At 47.3% G+C, this 15448-nt stretch overlaps 1 protein-coding gene across 11 annotated transcripts in view; it reads left to right on the plus strand.

The window, feature by feature from the left end:
* The window catches only part of SYT17 (synaptotagmin 17), an 85915-nt gene extending 75956 nt beyond the window's left edge, over window positions 1–9959 (plus strand). For all 11 annotated transcript variants that reach the window (XM_082714921.1, XM_082714920.1, XM_082714924.1 and 8 more), the window contains one exon: window positions 8624–9959. In XM_082714921.1, coding sequence (XP_082571047.1) covers window positions 8624–8820 — 197 coding nt within the window. In that variant the 3' untranslated portion in view covers window positions 8821–9959. The remainder of the gene's footprint in view (window positions 1–8623) is intronic.
* Window positions 9960–15448: the final 5489 nt, after the last annotated feature.

Here is a 15448-nt window from a genome sequence, read left to right on the forward strand (position 1 = left end):
GCCCCCCTCAGGAAAGCGGGCCAGGGTGGTGGTGTGTGAGCTCTAGACCCAAGAGATAATGATCGACTTCCTTGTGGATAAAATCATTTGGTGTCTTCGCGAATCCATGGAACGGGGGCTGACACGTGATCAGTGCTGTGTAAGTGTCAGGTGCCACTGTGACAGTTTTCATAGCACTAGTCTGGAGACATAAGACAGCTTTTGTGTCTGCTGGCCAGCTGAAGAAGAGGCCATTCAGATGATGGAGGCAAACCTGACCCTGCTGGGCCCCGCAGAGACGATGGGACGGTCTCCACTGTGGCCCCTTTGCAAGGGGTTTCCAAGGCTCGGTCTGACTCTTGACGCCTCTTGCCCTACAGGCCATCGTGGGGGGCTCACTGCCCTTCTGACACACATGCATGCAATGTATTTCTGCTCCAGGTCTTGTTTTTGTCATACAGCGGGCTCAGTGGATGGGGGAATGGGTGAGACTTTTCTGAGACAAGAGATGTCAAAGTGTTGCTGGGCTCTGAGTGTCCGTCCATACTGTGCCGCATGCAGGCTCTGTGACCTCGGGCGCTCAACCTCCAAACCCCTACAAGCCTCACATTCTCCGTCTGCAAAAGGATATAAAAGGTACCTTCCCTAATAGGACTATGGTGTGGATTGAGTGAAAAAAATGTATATAAACTACTCTTCTCGGTGCCTAGCATACAGGACTCAGAATTTGGTATTGCTGGTTTTGTTTTTTGAGGTGTTTTTTTTTTCTTTTTTTAGAGAGTGAGAGAGAACATGTGTGTGTGTGCACATGAACAAGGGGGAATGGTGGGGGAGGGGCAGGGGGACAGGGAAAGAGAGCATTTTTTTTTTGAAAGAGAGAATCTTAAGCAGACTCCTCACCCAGTGTGGAGCCCGATCTCATGACCCTGAGATCATGACCTGAGCCAAAGTCAAGAGTCAGACCCTCAACCCACTGAGCCACCCAGGGGTCCTAGTATTGCTGTTTTCTAATTACAATAATACTGTTACCTAAACTCTTCATTTTGACCGTTGGAAGGAAAAACATGGAGGAAAACGTTCTGTCCGAGCAGCTGCTATGAATCACAAAATGAAACCTCACTCTTTTTTTTTTTTTTAAAGATTTAATTTATTTATTTGTGAGAGAGATAGTGAGAGAGATCATGAGAGGGGAGAAGGTCAGAGGGAGAAGCAGACTCCCCATGGAGCAGGGAGCCAGATGTGGGACTCGATCCCAGGACTCTGGGATCATGACCTGAGCTGACGGGCAGTCACTTAACCAACTGAACCACCCAGGCGCCCAGATGAAACCTCACTCTTTTTGTGTGTGTGTGTGTGTGTTTACTCTTGCATTACTTGCTTTTGTTATAATAAGCATACATTAGTTTTGTAACTAAACATAATGTACAGAGAGCAAGGTAATAACTATCAAAAGTGATTATAAATTTCATCAGAAATAACATATTTGTGAGAAATTAGAGTATTGAGTGGGGAGAATTGCCCTCTGGATTATAAGATAGTATAAAACTACAATCATTAAAATATTATGGTGCTGATATAAAGACAGATTTATGCAAAAATGTCACTCAAAAACAAATACTATTATGTATAAAAATTTTAATAGTTAACATACATCATAAAGTAACGGGGAAGTAATGTTCAGGGACAATAGATAGCTATGGGATAAATAAATCTATTTAGAAGATCCTCATATCATGTCACATTTCAGAGTAAATTCTGGGGAGAAGTTAAATCATATAAGAATATTGATCAGTTCTCACAGTCAGAAATGTGAAACCTCACTCTGAAGTCACAGATGAAACTTCTTAGAACCAAAGAAATGTTAGAGTTGAAGAGGGCCTTAAAACCTACATAAACCCACCATTGTATAAATGGTAAACTGAGGCCCAGGCAGAGGCTGTGATTGATCTTGTTTTGAAGAAACACCTGAAACAGCATCCAGCTTTCAGAGAGAAGAAAAAAGAGGGAGTGCTATAGGCTGAGAAAGTTTTGCAAAAGTTGAGAAGAGATTGGGTACCATCTTTGGGGGGTGTATCTGAGCTGGCTCCTGGAGAGGAGGCACAGGAGGAAGAGGGACAAGGACTTTGCTATGGGGCTTTTCCGAGGGTTGAGATAACTTGAAAATCCAGGTGACGTGTGGGGATCCCTCCATGCTGAGGAATTAGGGAAGACTGGGAAACAACTTTTTGCTGGCTTCATGCATTTTTTTTTCCCCCAGAAATGGACCAGTAGTGCAACTCAGTACCCAAGTGGGGCCTGTGATGAGATGGGGTTCTGACCATGACCTGGGGCACCCCTACACTGTGCCATCAGCCTCGAAGCTGCATGTGGGGGTATTACCTTGGAACCAACTATGCAAAATGGGGAGCTGTTGAGATTTTTTTTTTTTCTTTTAATTTGCAGTGTTTATGACACCCACATGCTAAGTCATCCAGCTTCCCTTCCAGACCGGCTGCCTTGGCAAACTAAATTAGCAACCAAAAGAGTTTAGCTCTTGCGGGGAAGGACAGATTCATTTTCCCAGCAAGGATCAACATGTGAAAGCCTCAGCTTGCCCCTGACTCACTCAGGGCACCGAGGCTTGGACCGGAGCAGTAGGCAGTCTCCCTCTGCACCGCCCTGGGCCTCCATCCCCTCAGCTGTAAAATGGGCCAGTGGTAGCAGCTGTCTTAGAGCAGTGGTTCTCGGTGGAGAAGGGTTAGAGGATGCTCTCTGGGATGCACAGTGATGTCTGGAGGTACCTTTGAGTTGTCACAGCTGGGGAGGGGATGGCTAGTGGCATTTTCCAGAGATGTTCCTAAACATCTTACACCACTCAGAACAGCCCCACAATCCAGAATGATCTGGTCCCAGATATCAGTAGTACTCAAGGTGAGAAACCTGACCCTACAGCGTGGACAGGGAGATTTGGCAAGTTAACCCACATGACGTGCTTAGCCCCAGGCCATACATATATAGTAGGTGCTTTTTTTTTTTTTTTTAAGATTTTATTTATTTGACAGACAGATATCACAAGTAGGCAGACAGGAAGGCAGAGAGAGAGGAGGAAGCAGGTTCCCTGCTGAGCAGAGAGCCTGATGCGGGGCTCGATCCCAGAACCCTAGGATCATGACCTGAACCGAAGGTAGAGGCTTTAACCCACTGAGCCACCCAGGCGCCCCTATAGTAGGTGCTTAATAAAGCAGTGTTAGTCTCTGCGCTCCTTCAAAACCTGGTCCCTGAGCCCAGCGGGTGCCTCTCAGCATGCTTTGGTTTTGCCAAAGAGGTTTCCCTCACCTAAATTGGCATGGTGATTGGTGCCACAGAAATAGATTGGTCATTCTTTAGAGATAGTTGAGTCTTAAATTCCAGAAAGTGGAATATTCCAGGAGTACCCAAGCCCTGAGGGTAGAGCTGGACATTGGTGGCTTGTCTCTCTGCACGGAGGGCCATCCTCTGAGACTGTTGCATCAGAGCAATTGAGATTTGTTGAGGCTAGGGAGGGAACACAGTGACCAGTAACCGAGCGCCTCGCTGGGTGGGAAGGTTGCTCTACTCTGTAACCTTGCGGGGAGGGGCACTAAAGGGTTTTGTGTGAGCTCAGCTTCCACTGACTGAATCCACTCCCCTTTGATGTTAAAAAAAGGCTTCACATTTTTTTACTGTGTTTGATAGAGAACTTGTCACACCTCCTTTGACCCATTAACCAGAGCCCTGAGCTTTCTGACTGATTGAGTCATGACTATAAAAATAAATGATGATATGGTTGAGTATACTTTGGCTCTGTAAGCGAATACAGGGCTGTTTGCCCCTTCACCAAATGGCCCCGTTCTGCTGTACTTTTTAAACTTCTTGGGGTGCCCAGGTGGCTCAGTCAGCTAAGTGTCCAACTCTTGCTTTCGGCTCAGGTCATGAGCTCAGGGTCCTGGGATGAAGCCCCAATTCGGGCCTCCTGCATGGTGGGGAGTCTGCTGGTCTCTCTCCCTCTACCCCTCCCCCTGGCTTGTGCTTTCTCTCTCAAATAAATAAATAAAATCTTGGGGAAAATTAAATTAAAAAATTAAATACTGCAGAGGGGGAAATGAGATGACCGAGTGTATTCAGAGTGTGTAGGTTCTCGGGGGAAACGTGGGGAGCCCTCTCCATGGGTTTCGTGCATGAATTCTGAACCTGTTCTGATGGTTGTAATGCCTTTGTGCTGCTCTCTGGATTGTGTGGGTGTTGGGAAGCTGCTTCCAGATGACTAGGGTACATGGTCCTGCAATGACACTATGACTGCAGTAGAAGGAGTCCCCTGTAACCACCAGTAGGGATATTTGGGGATGACTTGCGACAAAATTTCTAATTGTGATTGTATCTAAGGAGGAGGACAGTAGGGATCTAGTGACAAAAAAGTTGGCTTCCTTCCCAGGGTATTTGCTGCAAATACTTCAAGTTGTATCACCAACTAGCTCAGTGACTTGGTTTCCTTATCTGTCAAATGGGGGCCTAGGGGCCTCTGGCGCTGTGTCTCTGAGCCCCTCTCCGGATTCTGTAGATATCCGGTCTTAATTCCCCATTTCTCCAGCAACATGCTCCCTGGAATTTACAGAGATGGCAAATCTTGACATTCTCCCAGGGGACTTTTATCATAGAAGTCATTAGTGTTATTCAGCTTTGACTTTATTATAATTTGAATTTCAAATGTTCGATTTTTAAGTCTGTTAAGATTGCCATAACTTTACCAAGTGAATTGCAAGTGCCGAAGTCTGCCAATTAACTCAGATGGTCACAGCCGCAATTGCTTCCCATCGAAAGGCTGAATCACTTAGGAGCTCCTACCTTTCAAGGGCCAAGTGATTCACCACACCGAGTAACTTTGCAAGTGGGGAAAAGGAGCGTAGGATATTAGACTTCCTTTTAGTCTTCTTTCCCTTCTGGCGATTTAGATGTGGATTCTCTAATGACAACTTTTTTTTTCTTTTGTTTTCTTTCCAAAACGGTATGTGCTGTAAGAAGTGCAAACCATACTTGTATAATACCAAACGCAGAAAGTTCCCTGTTTCCCCTCCCTAGAGAGAGCCATTCTTAACAGTTTGGTGAAATTCCTCCAGATAGTTTTCTATTCTATATATTGACTTTTTTTTTTTTTAAACAAAAAAGAGATTGTGTTTACATATACTATTTTGCAACTTGCTTTTGTCTCCTAGCAATATGTCTTGGAGATTTTTCTATTTCACATATATATATATATATAGAGAGAGAGAGAGAGAGATCTATCTTGTTTGACAGCAACATTGGTTTCCATGGTATTATTACATCAGAAACGATTTAATTAGTTTCCGCCAGTCTTTGTCTGGGTGCGTCCTAAAGCTGATCCTAAGACAATGATTTGGGTTCAAGTAGGCTATGAAGGAGGTGACCCCAGGAAGTACTGCTAAGAGAATGGAAAAGGGAGGCAAGCTAATTGGGGATACTTGATGAGTGGGTCACTGCAGCCTAGAAGATCCCCGAGATTGTCAAGTTCAGTGATTCACTAGAAGGACTCACAGACTTAGCTAAGCTATTACACTCATGGTTACAGTTTATTACAGAAAAAGGAAACAGACCAAGATCAGCAAAGGAAAGAGGCACAGAGGGCAGAGTACAGGAGAGAACAGGTAATGACTTTCCAGTTGCTCTTTCCCAGTGGAGTTGTGAGGACAGCACTTCATTGTCCCAGGAATGATGTGGGGAGACGCACTTGAAGGATTGCCATCTAGGGAGGTTCACACAAGCGTTGGCATCAGATATCGATGAGGCGATCTGTCCTGTAGGCATCCAAGTGGCTGACTCCAGTCTCCAGCCCCTGCAGCAGTCAAACTGCTGTTGAGTGGCCCAAAGACTCCACCATAAGGCATAGCTGGTGTAGACTGGCGAGGGCTCTGGGTGCTTGAGAGCTGGGGGGATAGCCTCTAGGGTAGGCTGAGGGGGCAGACAGGGCACCACAGCCACAGGTACACTTCTTTGTGGACACTTTTTGTTATTTACATTTTTCATTCTCACAATGTTCTAGGGCAGGAGTTGGCAAACTTTTCCATAAAGTGCCAGACAGAAAATAGTTTCAGCTTTGTGGGCCACACAGTCTCTTTTGCACCTATTCAACTCTGCTTCTGTAGTGTAATAGCAACCGTAGACATTGTGAATGGGTTGGACTAAGTTCCAGTAAACTTTATTTACAAAACACAGGTAGTGGACCAGATTTGGCTTAGAGGCTCTAATACCCAGGTATTATCCAATATCTAATATTCAGAGAATATCCTTGTATGTATATCTTTGTCCATTTGTGCAGATAATTCTATGGGATAAATTCCTAGAAATAGAATTGCTGGATCACAAGTTACAACATTTTTATTTTGAGTAGCCACTGTGAACCTCTCCTTAAAGTTGAACCAGCTTCCTCTTACACCAACAATACATGGGAGAGCTTGAGATTTCCTTTCCTAAGTACACTCATCTCTGAGGGGAAAGTACACTCATCTCTGAGGATGTTTCTGCATTTTCATTTTTGAGCTTTGGAGAGGCATAGGAAGATAGAACATTTTACCCCCAAGGAAGAACACCAAAAAGAGCCTGGAATGGCCTCCTGCTAGGATCTTGCTTTACCAAGGCCCCCAGAGAAGGGGACTCCAGTAACTTATTTTCATTTAATTTGTTTTCAAACCTTATAATGCCCACTAGGCGTTGTTCAAAACAAACCTGAGTGTTACCTTTTAATAAAAAACCTCAAGGGATGCCTGGGTGGCTCAGTCGGTTGTGTCTGCCTTCCACTCAGGTCATGATCCCAGGGTTCTGGGATGGAGCCCCACATCAGGCTCCCTGCTCAGTGGGGAGCCTGCTTCTCCCTCTGCCTGCCGTTCTCCCTACTTGTGCCCTCTTTCTCTCTCTCTCTGACAAATGAATAAATAAATAAAATCTTCAAAAAAAACCAAAAAACAAAACAAAACTTGGAATGCCTTAGAGAGCTCCTTAGTAATGTTGTTTATTAAGTGAAGATTCCTGTCCTAGTTTTCCCCTTCTACAAGGGATCTTCATGTAAACATTCCCCTGTGCGTACCGAACACTTCACCAAGTTACAAAAACTATACAGGGTCCAATTTTTGTCGACGTTGCTGACAGGTACTGGATACCGGAGTGGTACCGGGCTTGATTGTTCACCCTGGGTCTTTTTGGTATTTAGACAATGAGTGGGGTTTTGTTTTTGTTTTTGTTTTTCCACTTTTCTTCCCCCCCCCCATTCTCCCCCTCCCCCATTTTTATCATTTAGAATTCTTGATGTGAGCCCCATGGGGGAGAATAGAGGCTCATTAGCATTCAAACTCTGTTTTTGGCTGCATATTTTAGCTGGTTTATTTGATAATCGGCTTCCCTCCTGGGATCCAGCCCGCTTTTGCTCGGCTCATGCTGGGTGAATCTGTGATATTTCCCGTTCTGCAGTCCTTCATTTATAACACAGACGCAGCCTGCTTTCCCGTTAGCGAGATGGCATGCCCGGACTACCCACACGCAGATAAAGAATTAGGCAGAACTTGGCTGGGAAGATAAATCAAGCTAACCATCTCATTAGGCTTGAAAGACACAAATTAAGCTTGCATCGGAATTAACAGAGAAGCCTTCCAAAGAGACACGCAGTACGACAAGGGGTAGAAGAAATCGCCATGGCCGTTTCTCTCAGGAACTTGCCTCCATTGCCTGGCACAGAGGAAACATAAAGCCTCTTTTATAAAAGGCTCCACCAGACAGAAATTTTGGGTCAGAATCTCAGTATAACCTTCACTGAGTGCTTATCTAGGTCCCATGTGCTGAGACATTACACAAATTGTCTCCTCAAAATCTCACAGTGACAGTTGAAGTAAAGTACTGGCAAGAGTCCTCTTTAACCTAGGAGGAAACTGAGTCTCAGGGAGATTCCTTCCCTTGTCTCAGGTCGCAGAGCTAGCCTAATGGTCACCGAGGATGTCTGGCCTGTGGCCCACGGCTTCACCTAGTGGCTCTTCTCCAGCATAAACTGGCCTTTCAGGGGACATTGGGCCCCATCTGGAGACATTTTGGATTGTGACAGCTGGTGAGGGGGGTGCTCATGGCATCGAGTGCATAGAGGCCTGAGGTGCTGCTCAGCATTGTGCCCAGGACAGCTCCTGTGACCAGGAACGTTCATGGTGGCCGCCATTGAGAAACCCCGGGTTAACTACTCAACCAGACTCAGTGATGGCTGACTGTCCCCGTAGAACTCCCCAGCTGTGGTGCTCTGTACACAGCACGGTAGGGCAATGGCCATGAGTTTAAAGTTGTCTGTTGTGGGGGACGCAGCTGTCTGGCAGCAGGAACCGTCATTGCAGAGGCCAGGAGGCGGGAACGTGCCTGGCGTGGCGAGGAACGGCCGACCATCTGGTATACCTGGAGCGAAGGGACTTACAGGCGCATGAGATGAGGGAAGTGGGGCGTTCTTCCCATGAAGGGAAACAGATGATGTCCTAAAAGCAACGAGCCCAGTGTCTGAGTTGAGGAACGAGTAGACTAACGACCTCTGTCTTGTTCCCGCCTCCCTGTTCCGTTTCTCTCCTTCTCTGACCTCCTCCCCGCCGCCCTCGTCCCTCTGGCTCCCCAGTGTTTGGCCACAACATGAAGAGCAGCAATGACTTCATCGGAAGGATTGTCATCGGCCAGTACTCTTCGGGCCCCTCCGAATCCAACCACTGGCGGCGGATGCTGAACACTCACCGCACGGCTGTGGAGCAGTGGCACAGCCTGAGGTCCCGGGCCGAGTGTGACCGCGTGTCTCCTGCCTCGCTGGAGGTGACCTGAGAGCTGTGGCAAAAGCAGTTTTCAGTTGTTTAAAAAAAAAAAAAAAAAGAAAGAAAGAAAATTTAAGACAGAAAGAAAACGTGTCACATGTCGAAGACATCCACACAACACACACACACACACACACTAAATCCTCTCAGAACTGAGAGGAAGCTGACTATTAAACACAAAATGGTTGCCCTCAATGAGCAAAGCCTGAGAACTTTCTGGAAACTCCATCTCTAGGTCATGAGCTGAGTGGGCTCTGCTGTGAGACTTACTGACAGTGCTTGCTACTGTTGATACCCCTCCCCCAAATGCACTTTAAACCCGCAGGCCAGAGAAAGGGCCTCCCCAAGGGTGCCAGCCTCCATTGAGATGAAACTCTCCAGGAGCTTGGCCAGTGTGTGGGAGGCCCGACGCCCACACCCAAAAGGCACACCAGCCGATTGGGTGGCTTCTGAATAGGCTCCTCTTCCCTGGGGTTCTTCAAACCTGATACCTTTCCCCGAAAGTGTAAGTACTTTGTCTTCTCTTTAGTGGACGTGGTAGATCAGACTATTTGGAGAAACCAAATGGCCTCAAAAAATATTCCATTATAAGAAACCTCCCTGGCTTGACTGAATTTGTCCTTGTGTTAGCTTATTCCTAAGAAGCACCCTCCCCATGGGGAATGTTCTCATGTGTGTCCCTGTGTGTCCGCCCAGTGAGCAAGGTGGTCAGCAGGACCTCAGGCCTGAGCATTCCCTTCTCTCTGCCCCGCCCCCCAGTGAAATTTCACCCGATTTCCTCCTGTCTGTCAAGGCCCCACCTTCAGTAACAGCATGTGTGTATGTCAAGTAAATAGAATACGATAGAGCAAAAGTAACCTTTTTTGGACTGATTCATGGTGATTGTGGCACATGGAAGACTTGCAGAAGCAGTTACCTGGATTAAAACGGCCACCACACTCCCATCCGAAAGGACTCCTTCCTTGTCATACTCTGAGCATCTCTCTGTGTTTGTGTGTGAACCAAAGTCATTTTTCTCATGCTAAGGAATTAGTGCAGTTAGAATATATCTCTCCCCGTTGGATGCTTCTGTATCTTTCCCACAGCCTCTTGTCTGATATAACAGGGAGCTATTTATTGAAATTAAAGATGATTTATTTGTGCCATGCATTTGAGTATCTTTTTCTTCCTGAACCTGGGGCACGAAGAGTGCGAGGTGTTTCGGCTACCCCTGCTGCGTAACAAACCGTCCCCATGACACAGAGCCCTGGTATGGCTTGGAGGTCAAGGGGGATGGCAGGAGGGCTAGGTTAGGTTAAGCTTCTCAAGAGAAAAAGAGGGAAGCCATTTTCCTTTTCTACAGAATGACTTCCTTATCGTGGTTGTACAGAAGAGGAGAAAAGGGGCGCCTGGGTGGCTCCGTGGGGTAAGCCTCTGCCTTTCGCTCAGGTCATGATCTCGGGGTGCTGGGATCGAGCCCTGTGTCAGGCTCTGCCCAGCAGGGGAGCCTGCTTCCTCCTCTCTCTCTGCCTACCTCTCTGCCTACTAGTGATCTCAATCTCTCTGTCAAATAAAATCTTTTTTAAAAAATTAAAAAAGGAAGAGCATAAAAGCACGAGAGAACAAAGAGAGTGAGGGCCTAGGAACATAGCAGGTGTTGGGCACTCGAGAGGAGGGAACACCAGTGACCGAGCCCATGGGGTCTGGAGCCAAAGAAGCCGTGGTTCAAATCGTGGACTCACCTGCCCCCTAACCTTGTATCCTTGCACAAGTCACGTAACTTCTCTGAGCTACTCTCTCCTCGTTATGTCAGGGTACCTCGAGAGCAGACCTGGAGGCAAGAACTTGGGTGCTGCTTGTTTACCAGGAAGGGGACCCCAGGAAGCATTAAATGGAAGAACAAGACAGAGAAAGGAGAAAAGCAGTTGAAGGCTGCCTGGGCTAGCACTGGGCAGCTGGGGCGCAGCCATGCCGGGGACCCCGGAGAATACACTTGAGAATAATCATGACAGGGAAGCTGGGGTACTTTAACCCCCAGTGCTTATGTTTCAGGGCCTGAGGGTTGCCCCTGGAGACATGAAATGTTTGGCACTTCCGGACTATTCTGTGTGGGCCGAGCAAGCTTCAGGAGCACCGAGAAATCGCCAGGCAGAGAACGGGGTGGCGGGTAGGAGGGTCAGGTTCTCGTCCAGGTGTTGCGTCTGCACGGGGAAAGTCAGATGGCCTGAGAGCTGAGGTGGAGAATCCCCAGCATCTGCCTCCCTCATCAGTAGTAACGAGGGCTGACTAAGCACCACAGGAAGTGCCAAACGTTTCATGCAGTCCTCACGCAGAAGCCCACACGGAAGATGAGATTAAACAGCCAGTAAGTGATAGAGTAGGATACCCGTTCAGGCCTGTGGGACTTGAGAGCCTGTTATGGGCTGAACTGTGGCCCCTCAAAAAAAGATGGCGGCCTGACCCCCAGTACCTCAGGGTGTGACCTTTTTGGAGATTGGGTCTTTACAGAGATAGTCAAGTTGAAGTGAGGCCATTGACGGGGCCCTAATCCAGTATGACTGGTGACCTTATAAAAAAAAAAGTTGGGGTGGGGGGACTAGGACCCAGAGACAAGACACACAGGGGAGATGATGGGCAGAGACATGGGAGAAGATGGCCGTCTACATGACAATGGCAGAGACCAGAACAGATCTGTCACTCACAATCCTCAGAAGGAACCAACCCTGTGGACATTTTGATTTTGGATTTCGGGCCTCCAGAACTGTGAGACCATGAATTCCTGGCGTTTAAGCCACCCCATCTGTGCCTAAGATGAGTGCAAAGCTGCTATGGCTAACCACATGCTAGACTTCCCTGTCTGAAACTCGGGTGACTGTTGTTACCCCGTACGGTTCATACGAGGACCAGCCTGGATAATGGCTGCACAGTCTTCACACAAGCTACCTGCTGGCTCTTCCTACAAGGTGCACATCAGGCGATGTTTGCTGGTTGGCCGGAGGGGACAGTTGTAGGATGCATGTCAGAGCTGTCCACGTCTCCAAGGAGAGAGTCTTGTCAGGAGATGAGGGAAATGTGTTGGAAGGTGAAGGAATGACTTGGTTTCTATAGAAACTTGGGCTCTAGGTGCCCTGTCGTGGGCTACCTGCTTGTTCTCATTAGCAACCTCCTCCTCTTCCTCCTCAAATAGAAGATGGGAAAGGAGAGTCACAGACCATCTACACACCGTCTTTGGACCCAAGTTCAAAGGGAGGAGGTGGGCAGGAGCGGTGGGGTGAAGTCTGAAAGCTGAATCTGTTTTCACAGCCAGTTCTTGAGTTCTCATGTCTCTTGGGACCCCAGGGCCCCTCGGGATTTCAGTCCACCCCCAGGAAGTGACAGAACCTCAGACATACTGTATCCTAGTGCGCCAGGAACAGCTGTCTGGAGCTCTGATATTTCTCTTCTGTAGCACTGGGAATCACAGCAGAGGAGGAAAGAGGGATTCCTTTCCTTCCTGGGTGACCTGTCTTCCACCGTCACTGGGCTACCTGCCTTTTTCCATGTTCAAGAAGACCATTGAAAATAACTCAGGGATTGGGGTCCCTGTCTGGCTCAGTCGGTAGAGCATGTGACTCTTGATCTTGGGGTTGTGAGTTCGAGCCCCATGTTGAATGTAGAGATGACTTAAAATCTTAGGGGCGTTTGGGTGGCTCCATTCGTTAAGTGTCTGACTCTTGATTTCGGTTCAGGTCATGCTCTCAGGGTGGTGGGATGGAGACCTTTATCAGGCTGTGTGCTCAGTGGGGAGTCTGCTTGAAGGCTCTCTCCCTCTGTCCCTCCCCTGCCCCCATGCACACATGGGCAATCTCTCTCTCTCTCTCTATCTCAAATAAATCTTAAAGAATAAAATGTTTAAAAAAATAACTCAGGAATGATCACCATTATCTAAAAACTAAAAATAAATGCCTAGGAAAACAAAACTGGATGGCATCGCCCTCGAGGTTGACAGCGGTTACTCTTTGGGAGGTGGTTTGACCGCTCGACTGTATACCTTCCTCTACAGTATCCTCGAAGGTTGCATCGTGATCTAATGGCAGCTAATGTATATTAAGTGTTTATCATGTCAATCACTTTTCTAAGCACTTGTATGGGGCAAGCATTGATTTGTTCCCATTTTGCAGATGAGGAAACTGAGGCTTGTGGGATTACGTAACCAGCATCTGGCCATACTGCAACAGGCGCCTGAAAGGAAAGCCATGAAATTGAACTAGCCTCCACTGTCCCTTTTATAATGGTGGTGAGGGCGCAGGGAACTTTGATTTATTGGTATATAAACAGTATTTTTTTTTTAAAGATTTTATTTATTTATTTATTTGACAGAGAGATTGCAAGGAGGCAGAGAGGCAGGCAGAGAGAGGGGGAAGCAGGCTCCCTGCTGAGCAGAGAGCCTGATGTGGGGCTCGATCCCAGGACCCTGGGATCATGACCTGAGCTGAAGGCAGAGGCTTTAACCCACCAAGCCACGCAGGTGCCCCTAAACAGTATTTTTTAAAAGGTAAGAAACTAATGGAGATGATAGATAATAGATAGATAGATAGATAGATAGATAGGAGAGAGAAGTAGGGAAAGCAGGTGGTCTGAATCCTCAGACCACCGTGAACACAGTGTGGGTGGATGTGGATCTGGGGACAGGAGGAAACAGAATGCCATCACACAATAAATAAGACTTTAGGAAGGCAGAAGATCCATATAATATGTTACAAGGAGACCTCTACAACCTCTAAGTGATAGCAAAGATTGATTTGTTAAATAAGGAAATTACCTACTTTCTGGTTAGTAAACTTGGTCTAAAGCAGGGGTTGGCAACTCTGGCCCATGGACTGAATCTAGCCTGCTGCTTGTTTTAAATGAAGTTTTGTGGGAAGCGTGCCGGGCGCATTCCTATAGTCTATGGCGGAGCTGATCAGTTGAGACCGAGTCCGTGTGGCCTGCAGAGCCAAAAACACTTGCTGTCTGGCTCTTTGTAGAAGTTTAAGTCACAAAAATGTAGGATGAATGAGTGCAGAGAATGAATGCACGGCATAATAAAGACAGATAATGATACCGGACTGAATGCTGAAATTAGCAAAGAGAGTAGATTTCAGGGGCTTTCACCACCAGAAAGAAGGTAACCGTATGAGTAGATGCTACGTTGATCAGTTCAACTGTAGGAGCGATGCACTGCGCATGCCTGTATTGAATCATCATGTTGGATACCTCCGATAGATGCAAGTTTTATTAAAAAGTGGAATTAAAATAATAAAGTTAGCCTACCCCTGCCTAGAACAATGCTTCACAAACTTTAATATACACACAACCCCTTGATTCTGATTTGGTGGTTCTGGGGTGGTGCCTGATATAATGCATTTTGAACAAGCTCCCAGGAGATGCCAGTGCATGGGGTAGGGCATACATCCACTTGCTTCCATCCAGACAGGGGTCATGAACCCATTTACCAAAAATCTGCAGCCGTCACCTAGCGACACGTTATCAACACAGATCATTTAGTTTGTTTGCCACATCAAAGCATCCTCCACTTTTCAAAAGCATTTCCAGTGGCCTCTGCCCCACCACCCTCCTCCCCACTTGGTGGGTTCCCCCTCTGGAGGGTGCGTGATTCCCTTGACAGGGGGGTGGGGGAAGGAGGGAATGCAGTGCTGCAGATGATGGAGAGTGGGGAGAAAAGGTGCACATTTTATATTTATGTTTTAACCCACCAGTCCGGTATCATTATCTGTCTTTATTATGCCGTGCATTCATTCTCTGCACTCATTCAAAAAAAAAATGTCAGTGTGGGGGAGGGCTCTTTTATAACAGACCTGATCTCTCAGTACAGTATCAGCCGGGCCCAACACTCGGATAATAAATGTATATCCTTCCTAAATAAGTACACATGCGCGCTCTGGGGTGGGCCCCAGCAGAGAGTTTGGTGGAACCGGTAGATGTGGGATATGAGGAGGAAACTGAGCCTGAGTCTGGCCTTGGCTGGCTCTCCAGCCGGTGCCAAGAGAGGAATGCACTTAGGCGTCGCTGGTGGACCAGAGAGCAAGCGAGGGCCTGGGACAGGTTCAAGTCGTCCCTGTGGGCGCCAGCCACACACAGTGTCAGAGCACTCCGGAGAGGAAAGGGGGAGTGAACCGGGGTGCGGAGTGGGGGTGGCATGCAGGGTCTCCTGCCTGGAAAAGGTTTGCACAGGATCTACGATCATGATAGCGAAATCGCCTATCATTTCTTGAACACCTTCTACTCGGCTGAGTTTTACAAACAAATGATTTCATTGAATCTGTGCGAGGTAGGTTCTCTTGGTAGCCCCTGTTATATTAAGGAGGAAACGGAGGCCTCAGAAAGGCAGAATGACTTGCCTGACCACACAGGAAGCGGGGGAGAGAATGATCCCGATTTTCGGAGATACTAATTCTTAAGTGCAGTGACCTTCCCAATGAAAAACAGTGGGTTTGAAAACATTTATGTTAAGTTGGAGCAAACACACGAGACCTATGCACGAAGGTAACATTTGCTTCTCTTTGTTGAGTGCTTGTTCTGGGCCAAGAACCTTCTACTGGAACCTCCTTTAACCCCTAAGAAACCCTGAACAGTGGAGGGCAAGGGAGGAGGGTAACCCACCTAGGCCTGCCTTCCTG

Source organism: Mustela nivalis (genome assembly GCF_964662115.1).
Source record: "Mustela nivalis genome assembly, chromosome: 19".
Taxonomy (NCBI): Eukaryota; Metazoa; Chordata; class Mammalia; order Carnivora; family Mustelidae; genus Mustela; species Mustela nivalis.